The following is a 19,706-nucleotide window of genomic DNA, read 5'->3' on the forward strand; positions in this document are numbered from 1 at the left end:
CTCATAAACATCTATTACCACAGCTCCAAGGGATCTGATGCCGTCTTCTGGCATCACTGAGAACCTGTCCTAACATGCACATAACCACACATGGATGCATAATAGAAACAAAATCCATTTTTAGAATCATCAGCTATGTTTTCAAACAAGTTTTGGTACAATTTGCCTCTTCCTCATTTTTCTGGCATGATACTTTCCTTGACTTTGTTTTGTCTTTGGACTTAGTCCATAAAAAGTGTGTGTGTGTGTGTGTGTGTGTGTGTGTGTGTGTGTGTGTATACCAAAGAGAGAGGGAGAGGAAGGGAGGTAGAAAGAGGGAGGAAGAGAGAGAAATAGAAAGAGAGAGAAAGAAACAGAGACAGACACAGAGAGAGACAGAGAGAGCGTGCGCAGTGAGGGTAATTTGCTATCTATTAGGGTCATCCTGAAAATCCCATGAAGAAACAAAAAGATCAACTGATACTATAACAGAAATAAGTTCAATAAAATTGGGGAGTCATCTCTTCAGGAAACACTGGTACTTTGGGAGTCTGACAAACTCAGAACAGTAATAGAGTGGAAGCTAAAATGTGTATCAGAGGTATTATTTAAATGGCAGGCCATCTTTTGTGGATAACAGCATCCTAACTTTGCTCACGTACAAAAGCAATGTCATTTTAGAATTGGGGTTGACTTTTTAAAGCTGTGATGTGTTTGAGAAGGTCCTGGAGACTCTCTCTCCCTTTGGATATGAGGGTCACATGGATTTTGTTTATTTAGGAAGTGGTTATTAGGAGGAGATCAGTGCTCCCACAGAGACTATCTAGCAGCTAACACAAGAATCCACACTTCAGCTCTTCAGTAACAAAAGCATAAGGTCAGCCCTCAACCTGCTGGCTGTCCAAGCTCTGCTTTCCTCCCATAAGCCTTGGTTTCCAGAGACAGAGACGGAGACAGAGAGAGAGACAGAGAGAGAGAGAGAGAGAGAGAGAGAGACAGAGATAGAGACAGAGACAGACAGAGACAGAGAGACAAAGAGGGGATAATATCCATCCCCAAGCCTTTGGAGAACTAAGGACAAGAAACACAATACAGGTCAGAAAATACTTGTTAAAATGCTAAATTATTATTAACACCACAATAAGCAACAGAGCTCAGATGGAGCATTGTTTTGGGTTTATTTGTTAATCTTTGAGACAAGGTGTTGCAGTGTAGCCCAGGCTATCCTTGAACTTACCATCCTCCTATCCCAGCATCCTAACTACTATGAGTAAGGGCTGCTACCACATCCAGGGTTGGCTGCTATGCTTGAGAACTTACAATTTTGCTTGGGGGCTAGAGAGATGGCTCAACAGTTAAGAGTACTGACAGTTCTTCCAAAGGTCCTGAGTTCAAATCCTAGCAACCACATGGTGGCTCACAACCATCCATAAACAGATCTGATATCCTCTTCTGGTGCATCTGAAAACTGCTACAGTGTACTTAGATATAATAATAAATAAATCTTTAAAAAAATTGAAAGGAGATACCAATCTGTGTAACAGCATATGAATGCTCTTGATTCTGATACACAAAGCTTCCTTCCAAATGAAGAAGGAAGAGAAGGTTATGTACAACTCAAGGTGAAGGCTGAATTGAGCTGAGCCTTGTGGCTCAGTCAGTTTTCTTGGATAAGACATGAAAAGATGTTCAAGGCCTGGTAAAGTCATCATCAAGCTTGACCTCTACAAGGAGTCCATGCTGGCTGGAAGATGTGAGTGTGCAGCCAGGGCACATGGAGAGCTGCGGAGTTGGGAGAATTGTAGGATGTACTTGGAGAATGAGTAACTTAAACCCCAGCCTGGTGTGGTTTCTCTGCATGATAAGAACACTCCAGACATGTTGGCCATAAGAAAGACGGTATAAGCTCTTAGCAAGACTTCTGCATGGAGAAGATAAAGAACAGTAGAGATGAAAGGCTTACATTCAGCTAGGGATTTGCATGCAGTGTGGGGTCCTGCAGACATGGACCATGGGAGGGTTCAGTAGTGTGAAGGTCAAATGCATTGTGCCTGTGGATAGGTGGCTGGTGTTCTCTTGGAAAATGAAGACATGTTAAGTGTTTGTGTTCCATGGCCTCCTAGATAATCCTTGGTGACCCCAATTGTGAGTTGAGCCCAGTGCATAGGAAAACCAGGGCTAGCAAGTTTAGGAAGGCATATGAAGAAGTCTCAGCATCCAGGTCTGCTGCTCTGCTGCTTGACATGTTTCCCTTCTGAAGATTTCTTGTCTCTGGGACCCACCTGGTGCATACTTCTAGCTTTGAAAAGTGAGAAACCATCAAAGCTTCCAGATCCTGCACCACTAGATTATTCCTACCCTTAAAGAAGTGCTACTAACATGAAAGCAAACTGAGAAGATATTCTTAAAATGGTGTGTGCTGGAGAAGAGTCCTACTGGGATTTCCAGAACCATGGACAGTTCACCACACTCTGTGAGCCCTGGACTATGGCTAACTACTTCTCCCTCCTTTCTTCCTCCAGGACCTTTTGTCTGTGTAGCCACCACTAACCAGCCACCACACCTGTGTGAGCACAAAAAGAGTCTGCCACTCTGGACAGGGACTTCATCCAGAGCTCTGTGCTAATGAGGTCATCTGAAGTGTGTACCTTCATCTATAGAAAGCATTGCAGGCTCTGTAGGGGCACATGCATTCTACAAGGCAGCCTTCCCTAAGACTCTCCTCTTACCCTCTGGCTCCACCTAGTGGAATGTAGTCCACTTCAGGCTGAAATTCAGATTCTTACCACTGGGAACCTGTTATAAGTCAGTGTGCTCCTGAATGCTAGTATTGAAGACTTCCTTATGACAATAGAAATGATGTTCCCCATTGCTTCAAGCTCCCAATACCTTAACTTCCAGCTGTTATAGATGTGACCTGGAAATGTAAGCTAAAATAAACACCCTTTCCCTTAAAAAAAAAAATCAGTGTGTCTGATGCTGTATTTTCTCCCCTCTGGGCTGTTGATCACTTTCTAGTGTGAGGAATCATATGATAGGTTTTACGTTGTGCAAAATTAGAGGTGCATGTATGTCAGTCTCCTGGGAGAAAGCTGTAACTACAGATCAGTGCTACTCTGCATCAGGCTGATGTCCCAGTATGGCCACATTTAGAAAATGAATGCTATGATCACAATATAACTGAGTGCCAAGCAAGTGCTGGGCACACAGTGAGAGGGCACATGCCTCTTGCTAGCTGTTGAATTTCATATTGCTTTAGACACATTTATTTCCTTCCAGTGTTTTGGACTATTCCTAGCAGAAGACTAGACATATTAACTATCTATCTATCTATCTATCTATCTATCTATCTATCTATCTATCTATCTCTGTATGTGCATGTGTGTGTGTTCATCCAATAGCATCTATATTTCAGCTTTGGCTTAGAGTAGACATGAAGGACAGCCTTGACCAGGATGGAGGCAGTGGTTGGAGGACTGGTTTGTAAAGAGCATAGCAGACAGACTCTGTGTGTCCAGTGATGGGCTGACTAGCACCATTTGCTTGCAGCAGAGTTCACCTCTCTGATTGCACTTTCAGAGGTTAGCCCAATAGATGGTGTGAACATTTCCATCCCAAAGTGCCACATACCCCTTTCACCCCTCTAGTTTTTCCTGGCAACCACCATTTCATCTGTCCTCCCCTTTAGTTTGATGTCACTTATTGGAACAGAGTTTCCATCTGTATCACAGACCGTCCTGGAAATTGCTTTTCAGTTTGGGCTGGCCTCTCATTCACAGTGATCCTCCCACCTCAGCCTCCTAAGGTGCTAGACTGCATGCATGAGCCATACGTATGGCTCCCTCTGCCTCTCTAGAATGTGTGCCCATGGAGTTATATCATGTGTGGTTCACTCTTTTCCTTGAGGAGATTCCTTCTTTGAGATTCCCATTTTGGAGCAGGTACCTGTGACTCACTATGTATTTACCCAATTTTTATCCATACATCCTCTGATTGACATCTAAGTTGTTTCCCATTGGAGGCTGTTAGGAGTGAATCTGCTTTGAGTGTTTTTATATGGACATATATCCTCTTTTCTCTTGGGTAAATGCCTTCAAGTAGACCAGCTGGGATATATAATTAATATGTGGTTAATTTGATTAAAAAATGTCTAAAGTGTTACTCAAAGCAGCTGTGTCATTTAGAGCTTGCGCATGCACATGCACACGCACACGCACACGCACATGCACACGCACACACACACACACACACACACACACACACACACTTCTTTCATTGTGTAGTTTTTTAACCTTGTGCCTTCCACTGGTCTTTGCTCAACTGGAGAATGCTCCAGTGTCATGAAAATGGCTCTGTACATAGCTTGGAACCTCTGGCTCTGTGTATACAGAGCTATACTCCCAACACAACAATGCATCTTTCTTCCCAGTGGACATTTAGGGACTCAAGTGACACTGCCTGACATTGAGGACTGCTGGCTAATGCCCCTTCTTCCCACAAATTGCCTCTGTGGAACACTTCATATGTGCTGAAGCCAAATATATGAAGTGAGACCAGATGTGAAATAGGATGCCACATGTGTGGACTGAAGGGACCTTAAACATCATAAAGAGACCTCAGGCTCTGTGTGCTGGCCAAATATTTCACTTCTTAGCCAGATTGTTAAGGATATTTTCTTTTGCAAGAACCACCTTTCTCCTATAACCCCAAGAAAATTCAAAGGAAGAACTGAGGGTGACCTGCTTGGTGCTGCTCTGGTTGGGGTAACAGAGTCCAGAGCTGCCCCATATGAGTGGGTTGATGGTGGGGTAGCATTTCATCTTCAGGCATGGTGGTTTCCAGCTGAGAAGCAGCTTTGCTTGAGACAGCACTGAGGACCTTCTCAGTCTCACTAAACATATGCATATTCCATCCTGGGAACAGCACAAGGTAAGCAGGCTGTGATTCCCTAGAGGCAGAGTAGATGCAGTGTCCAGCCAGGCTGCTTGCCTAGCCAGTAGGTACCTCTACAGCTGCCTTCATAGGCAGAGCACGTGGAGACACACTAGGATTCAGCCACCCGGTTCCAAGAGTTCTAAGACAAGAGCAGAGGCCCAGTGGCACACACTGGGGAGAAAGCATGATGGCCAGATAGCTTTCTGAGTCCAAGACTCTTGACTTGGTCAACAGCAGGGAGTTGTGGGATTTTAGACACTCAAGAAGCAGTTGACAGAGCACACAGATTAAAAAAGTTCCTTTTGAGAAGCCATGCTTTTTAGAGTCCAGATTAGAATTTCACTCCAGCCAATGGCTTCTGTCCTTTTCACTGCCATAAAGTGTGGAGGTTCCAACTCCACTAGGAGGGTGGTACAGCCTGATCTCTTTGGAGTTAATCTTTTCCATAAACAGAAATGTAGAAAGCCAGGTTTCTAATAACTAATGAGAGGGTCAAGGTTTTATATCTCTGCAAATTCTAGTTTTTATTCACCACACTACTGCCCTAAGGCAAATTCCTACAGACTTTTAGAAGTGCTGGAAGAAGCTCTCAGGGCATTAGTCTAAAATCTTATGACTTCTAGGTACCAGTGCTGTGCTGGGCACTCATACTGTATGTACCCAGATCCAATGTTATAATCGACACTATAGTGTCCACTAAGTACCAATACTACACTAGGTATTGTACTAGGTACTAGTAGTACACTAGGTATAAATAGTGCACTGAGTACTAGTACTAGTAATGCACTAAATACTAGTGCTATACTAGGTAATAGTACTGCACCAGTACTGCCCTATATGGCTGGAGAAGCCCAGTGGTTAGAGGATGATCTAAATGCCTTAGCATGTTAAACTCCATTGGCCTGCCCTATTACATCCATCAGTCCCACTGCTGTTAACTCCAAATTGACTCTCTCTGCTCCCATGGAGTTCTGCTGTCTTCTTTTCCATGACTTTCCCAGCACCCCTCCTCTGCTGGCTAAGTTCAGCACTGACAGCATCAGCTGCTAATGACTACAGTCCCCAGCACCTGCAGCTGTGTGAGTCAGGAAAGAACACTTGCTATGGGCCTCATCATGTCAGCCATCACCCAAATTGGCCCTGCTGTGGCTCAGCTCCTGTCTGCAAGGTGGACTCTTCCCTCCAAATTGCTCCAGTGGTATTAATTATTCTCAGCCTGACTGCTTCTGGTCCTGACAATTTGCCCATGCGTAGCATAGAAGAGATAGGTGCTGAGAAACACAACAGAACACTAGCACTGTGACTTCTGCATTTGGTTGCAAATCTGTAGTGATGCCATGACCTTGGCAACCCCTAAACTTTCCCCACATCCCAGAAGCTCTGGTCCATGCACTCTCCCATATACTCTCTATAACAGACTCTCTCAGGCCCTTGTCTGATCAAGCCCCTGATCCTGTGAGTTCAGTCTCCAAGCACTCAGCTCTGCCTTTAGAAACTGAAAGGAATGGCCAGGCAGATTAAGGGGAATCTGTACTTGCTGAACTGTTTAAAAAAAAAAAAGTAGAATCTTCCAGCAGACAAGCCAGTTTCTGTGCCATATATTTCAAACCTATTAGCTAGCAGTTCCATCAAGTTCTCTTGGGTGTAGGGGTATGGGCAGTCACACAGTTTTTCCATGACTGTGAGATCCTAGAGCTTGGTTACAACTGTGTTGTTCTTCTAGACTGCCTACCATTGATGTGCTTTCCAATTCCTACTTGAGCTCTGCAGGGACTCAGGGATAGCTTCCCTGTATTTCCTTCATTGCAATCTGTCATCACTAACTTTGTGCTTTAAAGTGAAAAAATATTATACACATTTTAGCTGGTTTAAAATTATTCTTCAAGCCTGGCAGTGGTGGCGCACACCTTTAATCCCAGCATTTAGGAGGCAGAGGCAGCTGGATTTCTGAGTTCAAGGCCAGCCTGGTCTACAGAGTGAGTTCCAGGACAGCCAGGGCTATACAGAGAAACCCTGTCTCAAAAAACAAACAACAAAAAAAAAATAAAAACAAAAACAAAAAACAAAACAAAAAATCCTCAAAAGGCTTCATTTGTCCTCAGATAACAGAAGCAGCTCTGGGTGGCATCTCCCACAGAACCTGAGCTGTACGTCTGTATTTATATAGACACATGTCTGTTGCATAGACATGTGTGTAGATGTCTTTTACAGCTTGGAGCATTGGCGTATGCACTGTGTTCCTGAGCTTACCATGAGCGCACAGCCAGTACTCAGTCCTCTCTGTCAGAGTGAGCCACTGAGCCCAAGCGGCCTCTTTGGCTGGGCCTGTTCTCAGGCATCAGTATATCTTATACATGGCTTACATTAACTAAGACTATAGCCATAGGTGAAGAATTTGGGAAATTTGCCCTCACTGCCAGTGAAAGTAGGTCCCCAATATTGGGTCAGACACCTATGGGTCAGTATAGAACTGTAAAGGATGGGGATGAGAGGAAATAGACCCAGGTGGGAAGATGGTAGAGCCTCTGTAGCCCTTTGGGATGGTGGAGCATGTGTGCAGTATCCTTCAGGATGCTGCTGTCTGTCTTCCTCATGTTCCAGTCTGGTCTCCTGATCCACACTGGGAAGAACTTTCTGTCTTTTTCTCCTGCATCCAGCTTAGGGCAGGCTAGGTAAGCATTTGTTCCAAAGTGGAATTTTGCAGAAAGCTGAACACAGAAGCTCCTAAAGGTGCGGAGACCTGTATTTAACTATATAACTGTGAGGAGGGGAAGCAAGCCCATCTCTCATCCCATCTGAAGGAGGCCCAGGCTCACAGAGGACAGCTGCCCATGTGCCTGAGCCACCTACTGTCCCTTACTTTCCAAAATGGCAAATCCTAACATGGCAATGGTATGGTATAGCATGCTAACTGAGCCTAGCCAGCCTATGCGAGAGGAACAAGGAACCTGAAAATTATGTGCACACAACTCATCAGCCTCCACCAGTAGCAGAGTGGTCACCTCTGTCAACTGACTCCCAAGAACAATGACCAGTGATGGACCACCCCACCTCAAGCAGTAGATAGTTGCTCAGAGAGATAAAGACATCGGCCCAGGGCTACACAGCCTATTGTGACTGGGGCTTCGTGAGTCTAACCCTCATGTAGCAGAGACTCCCACATCACCAGTCCTGACAGGATGATCTGTTACTGGGCACACGGATTGGATGCCTCCTCTGAAACAACAGGCCCAAGGAGGAATGAGACCATGACATCATGATGGGGTCTGCTATAAAGGGAAAAGATAACACAGAGTTCTGAGTCTCACCCACAGCAGGGAGCAACTTCCTGGGGACCTGGAGGCCAACCAGAGAGGAAGTGGCAGCTATATGTTTATTTTGCTGGTTCTGTGTTGATGGAGTTTGAAGCTATAGCTTGGGTTGGCAGGCTTTAGCTGATTTCAAATTACAAGACAGGGATGGGTGCTTAGGGTGGCCGCCTGTGATTTCTTTGGTGGGATTGTTTGAGCTTTGCAGCAAGCAGGCACCCATCGTCTCAGCTCAAGAAGGGCTTCCTCAGCCTACACTAGAGGTCAACTTAAGCTCACCTGAAGATGTATGAAAAATGAGGGGCCTAGAGCATGGCCCCTACTCTCCTGACCTTTCTTTCCCTGTTCCCCATCTCTCTCCCTCCTCACTTCCCTTGCCAAGCTCTTTTTGAGACATGCTTCTCATATCCTTAATTCACAGATCTAAATAACACAGCTTGGTGGTTTGTAGGGTATTCAAAGGAACATTTTATCTCTGCCAAAATGTTTCATGGTTCAACCACCTGCCCCAGACCCACCCTAACCTGTCTCATTTCTTCTTTTAACTGTAGTAGATTAAGGGTGGACTGACCTAGGGACACAGTGACTAATAAATAAGGCATACTCTCTTTCCTTGTGACTTGGCATTTTCTAGTAATTGGTGTGCCTGTGAGACACATGGGGGGTCTCATCCCTTCTGCCTCATTACACATCAGTGATCAGAGTCCAGAACTCACGTGGGATCAGGGTCAGGGTGGAGGTGGGGCACTAATATAACAGTAGCAGGGCTCATGTGCTTGGAAGCCCTGATGGTGTGAGACCTAACACAAGAACTTCAGTGAATGAGTCATGATACATTAAAAGGGCGACAGGCATATCTAGTACTGAGTGGGTTTCAGTTATTATAAATACTATTCTTGACCCCTCAGCAACTGAAGATGACCTACTATGTATTTGTAACCAGTGTGGACCTACTGTGGATACCAATTACCTAGTTCTGAACTTGTATCTTTTTGTGTCTCCCACTATGCTAAACATATGAGAAGACTTAAGAATACTCACAATATTTGACATTGAAGATGTGGGGTTGGGGTATTTTTTTATAATTTTAGTAATGAAAGTTTAAAGCCAGGAAAAAAGCCAATTTTAGCTTTTCATTCTCCTAAACACCATTGCTGTTGGGGAAGCTTCTCAATCCGCAAAAGAGCTTTGAAAGATAAATGAGCAAACTTGCTGGGAGCAAATTCACACTTCAGAATACAGTATGATCTATGCCCTGTTTTGTTTATTGCTCAAATAAGCAAAATCAGAATGGATCTTATGATTATTTTGAGCTATGTGAAGTCCAGATCATTTTATTCTTCCTTAATCAGTTTTGTACCAATCCATCTCTACCCAGAGATGATTCATCACAGAACCCAATGCCCATTCTTCAGAATAAATGAATAAAGAAAGGTAAAGGAGGAGAGTGGGGAGGGCATTTGACAGCTCCCAAATTAATCAGCAGGTTACTTTGTGTCCCTACACACACACACACACACACACACACACACACTCAGAATTTCAGAATAACCCAGTATATGGTAGGGATCACTGGCCAGATTGTCAGGCATGTCCAAACTTTTAAAACTGTGACACAGTGTTGTTATTGTCATCTACAAAGTACACACTCAAGAACCACATAATCTAATTACAAAACACAGTATAAATAAGTGCTCATAATGTTTTAAATACGTTTATGAGTTCTGTGTTTGAGCTGCTTTCATAGCCACCCATGCCCGCATGTGTCCAGAGGCCACAGGTCACAAGCTCACGTGCCACCTTGGGTATGTATCAGAAGTTATTGCTGCTGCTTCTGTGTGAGGAGAGGAGCTAAGCCTCTGATTATTTTTTGAGCCGTTGTCTCTCACTGAACCTAGAGCTCACTGGGGACGAAGAAACAAGAGGATCCCTGCCAGTGACAGGGTCATTGTTCAGCCAGTCTGAAGAGACTGCAGATATGGGACCTCCTAGAACAGGCAGAGGCAGAGGCTGAGAAGACAACAGTTGCCATAGCATGGAAATGAGAGTTTGTGGAGCAAGCACTGACACTCCCTTGTGGTACTGACACAGTGATGCATGGCAGGATGCATTTGTCTAAACCCATAGGACACAAACCTAGCCCACAAGCCCCACAATCAACCATGGGAGTCAGTGAGAGATAGCATAAATTGACAAATGTAAAACCCAGGCAAGATATTAACAATGCTGGTACATTGTTGTCAGCTCTTCTGAGAACTTAAAATGATTTAAAGCACAATAGTAATACAGTTTTCCCAGGAGCAAAGTACAAAGTAAAATTGTCTTGGCTACAGGCTGAGACAAGATGCATTGTTCAGACAAGAAAAGGATGTTGTCTTGACACTGAGGGACCCGTGTGTATTAAGATGTGCTGTTCTGAAAGGCAGGGAAGCTAGCCAGTGGTTCCCTTAGGATGCTGATGCTAAGAAAACAGGGTTCAGTGACATCATCTGTAAAGGAAAGGGGGGTGCAACAGCAGACTGAAGAGGAAGAGTCTTTATGTCACAGCACACATGTCTCAGCCTCAAAAGGACAGAGGCAAGAAACAGGACTTGGTAATGGGAACCTCAGATGCAGTTGTATGTGACCTTGTAGGTCTGGCCACCTGCTCACTACAGGATCTCTGCCTGGATGCAGCACATGCAGAGGAGTGGCAGGTTCTTCCTGGAGGTGAGCACAGGGCCATCTTCCAGCCTGACACAAAGGAGACAGAGGTGACTGAGGACAGAAACAGAGATGAAGTACTAGAACGAAATTGAGAAGCCAGGACTTACCAAAAGGCTATGACAGTGGTCAGTAGCAACCTGAGTTACACACACACACACACACACACACACACACACACACACACACAAACACACACAGAAAGGAGAGAGGGGAGGGAGAGAAACTGTGATTCTGTGCAGCTCTTCAGTGGTTCTCCATGGGCCATCTGTGATAGGTGACTCATATTCAATAGAATCCTTGTGTTTCCAACACTGGGCAGGACTGTTTAAGGGTCACCAGCATGGGGTGGGGGTGAACAGATGAAGAGAAACTGAAGAATATTCACTGAGCAAGGATACACAGTAGAGGGACACAGGGAACGTCACCCTAAAGACTTTTAATTAGAAAGCAAAACAATCTGATCCTGTGAGATCCTGGTGTAAAAACAGATTTAATTCACCATAGCAAGGGTTGGTGATGGGGAAGAAACGTTCGGCCAACCTGCCCCCTTAGGGATTCCCCAACTTGTTGTCACTGCTGAGTTCCAGAGAACAAACTTGCCTTTATGTCTGATAAAGTAGTATCCCTTTTAAACAACTTTCATCAGATAGTCATTACAATAACACTTTATCAGTACTCAGCCGACTGGCCCAACTAATTAAATGAAAATCTAAGGACACACACCTGCATTATGATGTGTGGCCAAATTAACTACCTGCTGGTTTATCAGGGATTAAGCTGGCATCAGTGGAATGTGGCTACCTGTCTCCATGTGCAGTGCAATACTGGATATTATCCACAAGGCAAACGTTTATGCTCCCTCTGTGGGAATATGGGGAGGAGGGACTTGGACTGAGCTACTCTATTGCCCCAAGCTCTGTGCTGTTAGGGTAGAATCCCACCACTTCCTTGACTCCTCCCCTAAGGACATCCTGGTGGATTGATGCAACCTCAGTGGGCAGCTCACTTTGGAGATCTTGGAGTCATTGGGCTGACTTAGAGAGTCTGAGACATTAAAAGACTCATTAGCTAGGAAGGAGAGAACCACACCCTTGAGGTACTGTTGAGTTAATATACACCATTTCTCTTGAGTTTCACAACATTCAAGTCCCTATAGGCCTTCAATCCATTCTGTGAAGCCCTCTAGCTAGCTAAGCAGTCTGATGGCTTCAGATTTCTCTGCTTCTTTTTCATAAACAATGTCATGTCTGTCTATTTTCCTAACTCCCTTTAAGATGCACACATGCTCTTGTGAGGCTGTCACCCATCACACTGTTGTGATTTAGAGAAAACTTTGCTCTTTTCCACAGCATCCTTGTGCTTTGCTGTGTGTTAACAAGTAATAAATATATATTTTAGGATGTTTAAATGATTCTGTGCCTTGTCAGTACACTACAGACCAATTAATCAAGCTCACCAGCATACCCATCACCTCACATAGCCTTTTATTTTTTATACCAGTACACCAGTAAAAAACCTAATTTCTGGGCTTGAGAGGTGGCTTACAGTTAAAGCAGTGGAGAGCACAGGCTCCTCTCCAAAGGACAGAGAGTGGTTCCCACCCCACCCCCCAGGGAGCTCACAACTGCTAATAACAGCAACTCAAGGTGATCTAGTGCCTTACAGCTTCTATAGGCACCCATTCACGAACACACACACACATATACACATACACATATGGAGAGATATAGATGGATATACAGATCATATATATATATCGACCATATATATTCATATACCCATCTATATGTTCCATATATAGATATAGATATATCCATCTATAAATCTTTGGTTACAGATATGTAAATGGTTCTGGAGCTTATTAAGAACTCATCTGGACCTGCACTGTCCAGACCTCCTTTCGTCCTAGCTTCTCTGCTCCCCTGAGGACTGGCATCCCTGCTGCCTTCCTCATAGCTGGCCTCTTGTCTTCACACTCCTGTGAGGCACTGTGGAATCTTAGGTCCTCCTCTTCTTCTCCTCACTTTCCTCCTGTTCTTGTTTGTCTGTCTTTATTCTTACAGCGCTATTGAAATTACTCTAGAATTTTCTGTGTTTGAAGCCCTGATCATGTAAAGGCCTGGTTCATACTTTTTCCCTCTTGCTTTTGTGAAATTCCTAAAACTGTATGTCTCCCTTTCCCAAAGATAAGACATATTCTGCTCACTCTCTCTTGATTCCCAAGCAAACACTTTCATGTCTCTCTCTGCAGTGCAGGGACTATGCTCTCAGGGTGGGGCGCTCTCCTGGCCATATTGCTCCCCCGGAGTGCAGATGCCGTTCTACAGGTGAGGTAGCACCCTCAAAAATAAATGAACACTGTTCTTTCTGTCTGTGGAAGACAGCAGCAGCTATAAACAATACTGAAATATTCAAGTTATAACAGAGTTACAAATATTTTTATGGTGTTTTTTCATGGCTTATATTTATTAGGACATTTGAATATATAGACAGTATTTTGTTGTCGAGGAATTTTCCATATCTGTAAATTGAGAATTTAAAATAAGGGGCTTGGGAGATGGATCAGTCAAATGTTGCTATAAACGCATAAAGAGTTTATATTCACAGCACCATGTCAAAGCTAAGTGCATGAGCTGTGATCCCAACACTAGGTGCCAGGGACACAGGATCCCTACAGGTCACTCATTAGCTACTCAGGCTAGTCACACTGATGTCCTTCAGGCTCAGTGAGAGACCCTGATTCCAAAATTAAGGTGGAGGGTGACTGAGAAAGATGTCCATTATCAACCTTTGGCTCCCACATGCACAAGCATGAGTGCATATGCGTCTGAGCATGTATACATATGTAAACAGTCCACACATATGTGTATATACAGGCTGGCTCCCATGTAAACACAATTGGAAAATATCCCCAAAAATGAAAAATGTAAGAGATGTTGAATGGGAAAACATATTTCAATTCCTCTCTCTCTCTCTCTCTCTCTCTCTCTCTCTCTCTCTCTCTCTCTCTCTCTCTCTCTCTAACTCTTCACCCACCCACTCCCACCCCCATGTCCTCTTTCTCTCTCCTTCTCTGTATCTGTAAGAGAATACAATTCATCCTGAGACCACTGGCTTTCAAAGGTCAGAATGACCTGGCTTCATACTTAGAGAAGAATTATTTGCAAGGAGAGCTCATGATGAAGACATTGGGTGTAGGATTTATAGCTGCTTGGCTCTGGGTTTTGCTTAAGTTTAACTGTCCTGGACATTTAAAAAAAAATGATCTATGTAGTTCTCTGCATGTTTTCTCCTGATGAATATTTACCATTTGGATTAAGTAGCAGTGGACATAGTTCAGCTTTATATAAATTATGTATATCTGCAGAAATCTGGTGGAAGCTGAGTGAGACATTGTTCAATAGCCAAGAGACAAGAGGAGAGTAAGACTGTCAGGCAACAAGTGGAAGCATAGTATATTCTTGGTTCCCAACATTGTGCTTTGTTTCTGTTTGTGTCTTTGTCTCCTCAGGGATCCTCAGAGTCTGGACCCACCAGAAGTCAGCAACGCAAAACTTCAGTATGCAGGGTGGGGCCCAAAAGGCCAGCAGCTGGTAAGCAAGCTAGGTCTAGCTGCCATATTGTGATTTTTACCATTTATGTTTTCTACACTGTTTATTACTATACACATGTGATGTGTGTGTATATGTGTATGTGTGGTGTGTATGTGTGTTGTATGTGTGTGGTGTGTATGTGTGTTGTATGTGTTTGTGTTTGTGTGTGTGGTATATGTGGTGTGTATGTGGTATATGTATTGTGTGGTGTGTGAAATATGTGTGTGTGATTAAATTTTAGATAAATGCACCAAAGTACCTGATTATATAAAATCATTGTTTCTTTTCAGATAGAGAATTCTCATTTTAAAAATGGGCCATGATGGGCTGGGGAGGGCACTTATCCCAGCACTGGTACAGAGACAGGCAGACCACAGAGACGCCTAGGCCACCCAAGCAAGTTAGAATGGAACATTGTTCATCAAGAGACCCTGTCTCAAATAAACTAAAATAAAATAAAATAAAACAAAATAAAAATAAACCTAGAGAGTAATGAAGGAAGACACCTAATATGAGCCCTCCAGCTGCCACATGTACATGTACAGGTAAACACACCTACCCAAACAAACACACACACAATTGGCATATCATTACATCCCAAAGGTTTCCTTCACTATGACAAAACACCTTGGAAAACAGCCAGGAACAAGTTCTTCTGGGCTCAGGTTTCAGAAGTCTTAGTCCGTGGTTGGCTGGCTTCTTCATTTCTGAGCTCATGAGGAAGCAGAACACCATATGAGAAGGTATGTGGTGGAGCAGAACTGTTCATCTTATGGCAGCCAAAAAGCAGGGGTGGGTGTGGGGATGAGGTGTACTAGAAAGACACCTCCTGGGATGGCATACCCTAGTGAACCAGGTCCTGCAGCTCCCACCTACTATTTGGCTCATCTGGCCATGAGTTAGTTGACAGGTTATTCCAGGAATGACATCAGTGTCCTTGTGAGCCAATCACTCCTCAACAGTGCCACCACCTGGAAACAAGCTCTCAGAACATCCCACTCAGGCACCACACTATATCCAAGCCATAATACATCCTTAGCTCCCATAAACAGTGTACTTAGTTGAGTGTTGTACCTGTAACCATGTGTATAGATGGAGTTACTTTGAGGATTACGTGGAAGTTGTCAATGTGCTGCCCATTGTTGCACCTGGTTCTGCAAGCTCACATTCATCCCTGGAGGTTCATGAATAAAGTGGGCTTGTTCGTCATTGGGAAGCTGTGCCCTGGTTAGCTGTGTCAGCATGGAGAAGCCTCCAGAGCTGACATAGGCTTGACCATTTGACATCAGTGGCTTTAATAAACCCAAATAGGCAAAACTAAGATGTTTAAATCCCTTTGAGTATAAAATATGGCATTTAGATCACTTTCCTTATTGATGTTGCAAAATGCCTGGTAAAAGCAACTCAAGGGAAGAAGAGGTTTGTTTAGATTGCAGTGTGAAAGCCCAGTCCTTCATGAGGGGTAGGCATGGCTGCAGCAGCCTGAGGCATCCTCAGGAAGGAGGATCTCAGCCTATGAAATGGAATGACCCACATTTAAGATGGGTCTTAATATCTCAATTAACCTAATTTAAAAACTCCCTACAGATATGCCAGGGGTGTGGTTTCTTGGTGGTTCTAAATTCTGCCAAGTTGCCAATCAATGGTAACTATCACAGTGTAACGAAGAAGGGCCACAATGAACACCCTTGGTGTAAAGTTCCCAGCCCAAACTCATCACTGGCTGACCATGGCCACTCATGGCTATGAGTCTGTGTTGAGGATGAGGCGGACAACTAAGAGAAAAATATGTATGTCATGGCCCCATTGTGACAGGTGTCACACCCAGGTGACCAGGTAATTGCTATGAATCCTGTTTAGCCTCGTTTCTAGAGACTGGGTCTCCCTGCACAGAGAGCCCCATGATGCTTGTGGCTGTGACTCAATCGCTACTTTCTCTTCTATCTATAAGAAGATTAACTAAAGCTATTTTTAGCTGCCTTTTTCCTAAAACATGATTGCATTTAAAATCCTGCAGCAGGTGCGAGCTGCCTAACATGGGTCTTCTGGAAGAGCAACAAATGCTTTTAACTGCTGAGCCATCTTTCTAGCCACACTGACCAGTCTCCTCTTAAAGATGCAGGGGTGGTATTGGATTAGTGATCTACTGTGTTGCAAACGAAGAGTCATCTGTATTCCTCCAGTGTGCAGTTCTATTTGCTTGGTTGCACCTTGATGCCACTGTCTCGAATTAATTCAAATAAGCAGAAATATTGGGCCACAGAAGAATCTTAGCAGTTCTTCAAGAGTCCAGGGCCAATAAGTGGGAGAGGGTGGGGTGGCAGGCATGGGGAGGGGGGAGGCAACAGGGGTTTGTTTTTGTTGTTTTTGCTTGTTTCTTTGTTTTTTGGAGGGGAAACTGGGAATGGAGAAATTTACATGTAAATAAAGAAAATATCTAATAAAAAAAAAAGAGTCTAGCCTACTAGAGATTTCAATAGGCCTAACTGGCCAAAATCAGTGTGGTGATTGGAAGAACCACTGAAGAAGAGGGACCTGATATGTGTGTGTGCGCGCACATGTGGTGGGGGGAGGGAGAGGATGGCAGTGGGTAGCCCGTCCTTCAGTCACAGGAAACACCTATAACGTTTCCAGAAGCCTACAGAGTATCCTAGCACATGCATCTTTAAGAGGGCAGCATGGCTAGAGAAATGGCTCAGCAATTAAAAGCATTTGTTGCTTTTCCAGAAGACACATGTTAGGCAGTTCATACCTGCTTGTAACTCTAGTTCCAAGGACCTGAGAACCTCCTGCAGACACCTGTATATATGGTACACACACACACACACACACACACACACACACACACACATGAAATCTTAAAAAAAAAATAGTTGACTTACAAAAAGATTCTTTGATCCTTCTGTAGATATGGCCACTGCACACCCTACTTTGAGGTCAATAGCCCAGTGTGCCCAGCCTGGCTCGCAGGCCCAGCCACAGGAAAAGAAAAAAGCTTGAGGAAAAGAAGCTGCCTCTTTCAGAGTGGTCTCTTTTCGGTTACTGAGAAAGGGACACCAGTACTGGTTTCTTGCAGAGGTCTCTATGTACCTGATGTGTCACCTGCTCCTTGTCAAGCCATGGTTATCAGTAAGCCTGTAGACATGCCTTAGAGCCATCCGACAGTGGAGGAGACAGGGCCCACACTCTAGAATTCCATCCCTCAGCATTTGGGGGAAGACGAGTCTATAGATGACTCTCCTCACTCCTCATCAGCTCAGCCCCTTCCCTATCCAAAGCCAGTGGACAGGAGTAGACGCTGGACACAGAGGATGCCAAACATGACCTTGTTTGACCTCCCAATAACTAAGAACGAACAAAGCAAGTATTAACATGACTATACCAACTTTCCTGGTATGTCATCTCTATCTAACACAGACACTCTGTCAGCACCCCTGTGAGGTCCCACATCTCAATGTGTGACATTTTTTGTCACATGCAATGCCATATAAGATATAGGTAGGTCTCTCTCCTCTCCATGTAAGCATAAAAACATAAAGTATAGAGTGCCTGGTGCTCAGTAAGTATTTCCTGGCATTGGAAAAAATGAATGCTTAAATGAATTGCTAGTGAATCAGTTCAGTAGTGTATAAAATAATCAGAAGGCAGTAACTGTGATCTGGGACTGTGTGCTCAGCACTCGAAATGAGGGAAATAGCATCTCCCTTTCTGTTGCAAGGAACTCGGTGTCCAGTTAAGTATTCATGGCTGACATTTGCATTTATTGCTGTGAACCAACAGGCTCATTGAATCCTTGAGTCTAAACTTACATTAACTCAGAAACTTTACTGAGTCCTCAGTGTACTGACTCTAAGAAGCAGTATAAACTATTGGGGTGGTTAGAATATGCTTGCCCCATGAGAAGTGATATTATTATGAAATGTGGCCTTGTTGGAAGAAGTGTGTAAGCAGGTTTTGAAGATTCCTAGTGCTTAAGCTCTGCCCAGTGTAGAAGGAAGATCTCTCCTGGTTGCCTTTGGGTCAAGATGTAGAACTCCTGGGTCTTCCAGTACCATGTCTGTCTGAAAGCTGCCATGCTTCCAATCATGATGTGAATGGACTGAACCTCTGAAACTATAAGCCAGCCCCAATTAAATGTTTCACTTTATAAGAGGTTACATTGATCATAGTGTCTCTTCGCAGCAATGAAAACCCAAACTAAGACACCAATAGTGGGTAAAGAGTACTATAGGTTGGAAATAAGCAAAGTTCAGTAATGGCAGATTCTTGGGGCCATGAAGGCAGGCCTTGAGGTTTCTGATAACTATTCTCTTCCTGTTTAATACAAATGTAGCTGTGAACATGTTGAAATGAATGTGCATGGCCATATTATGATAAAACATACAAACCCAGGAGGATTATCCTGACCTACTGTGTATCCTCACCTGAGAGAATCCTCACCACAGCCCAACCACCCTGAAGACAGTCTCTGAGCTGTGTGTCTGCAAAAGAAAGTTGCAATCGGGAGCCTTGCAAACATTAATCTATTAAGTGACAGGCAACAAATCCTCGCCATTTTATTTTTAAAGGTAAATATTGCTCCCTGAGATAAATCTGCTCTAATGATAACAAGTCATGCAGCAATGAGTGAATCTCCTTGGGGAGCAGAGAACACAGCTGCCATCAGCCCCACCAAGGAGCTCTCAGAACCTCCCAGCCCTACCATTCAGGGTGCTGATCCATACCTATGGTGTGGAACTCACAAGAATACTGTCAAAGTGTTTCTCGTCATCCTCAATCTATACCCTATGTACCTCTGGTTAGCAGCTCTCACTTGTAGACAACTTTACTGAACCTTTAGATCCTGTGGTCAAGAATGAATATACCCTATCACAGCACCAGGAGAAGCCAGGCAGGATAGCTCATACCTATAGTCCTAGTATTCAGGAATTCAGAAGTCTGAGGCAGATGGATTATAGAAGCCTAAGATACATAGTAGGCTGCAGCCCAGCTTGGGCTTAGTATGAGACCCATCCTAGGGCAGGAGGAGAGGAGAGGAGAGGACAAGATAGGATAGGACAGGAGAAGAAAGGGGGGAGGGCAAAAGAGAGGAGGAAGATAGGAGAGGAAAAGACCTGAATCAAGAGGAGAGCAGGGGAGGGAGAGGACAGGAGAGGTGAAGGGACAGGAAGGAAGAGGTAGAAGA

General features: G+C 44.1%; 1 protein-coding gene across 4 annotated transcripts in view; it reads left to right on the forward strand.

Annotated features, from left to right (window-relative positions):
- Nucleotides 1–19,706, forward strand: part of Dpp6 (dipeptidyl peptidase like 6) — a 933,905-nt gene that overhangs the window by 736,229 nt on the left and 177,970 nt on the right. For all 4 annotated transcript variants that reach the window (XM_031380237.1, XM_031380239.1, XM_031380236.1 and 1 more), the window contains exon 7: nt 14,440–14,521. In XM_031380237.1, coding sequence (XP_031236097.1) covers nt 14,440–14,521 — 82 coding nt within the window. The remainder of the gene's footprint in view (nt 1–14,439; nt 14,522–19,706) is intronic.

This window comes from Mastomys coucha, unplaced genomic scaffold, assembly GCF_008632895.1.
Source record: "Mastomys coucha isolate ucsf_1 unplaced genomic scaffold, UCSF_Mcou_1 pScaffold19, whole genome shotgun sequence".
NCBI classification, from domain to species: Eukaryota; Metazoa; Chordata; class Mammalia; order Rodentia; family Muridae; genus Mastomys; species Mastomys coucha.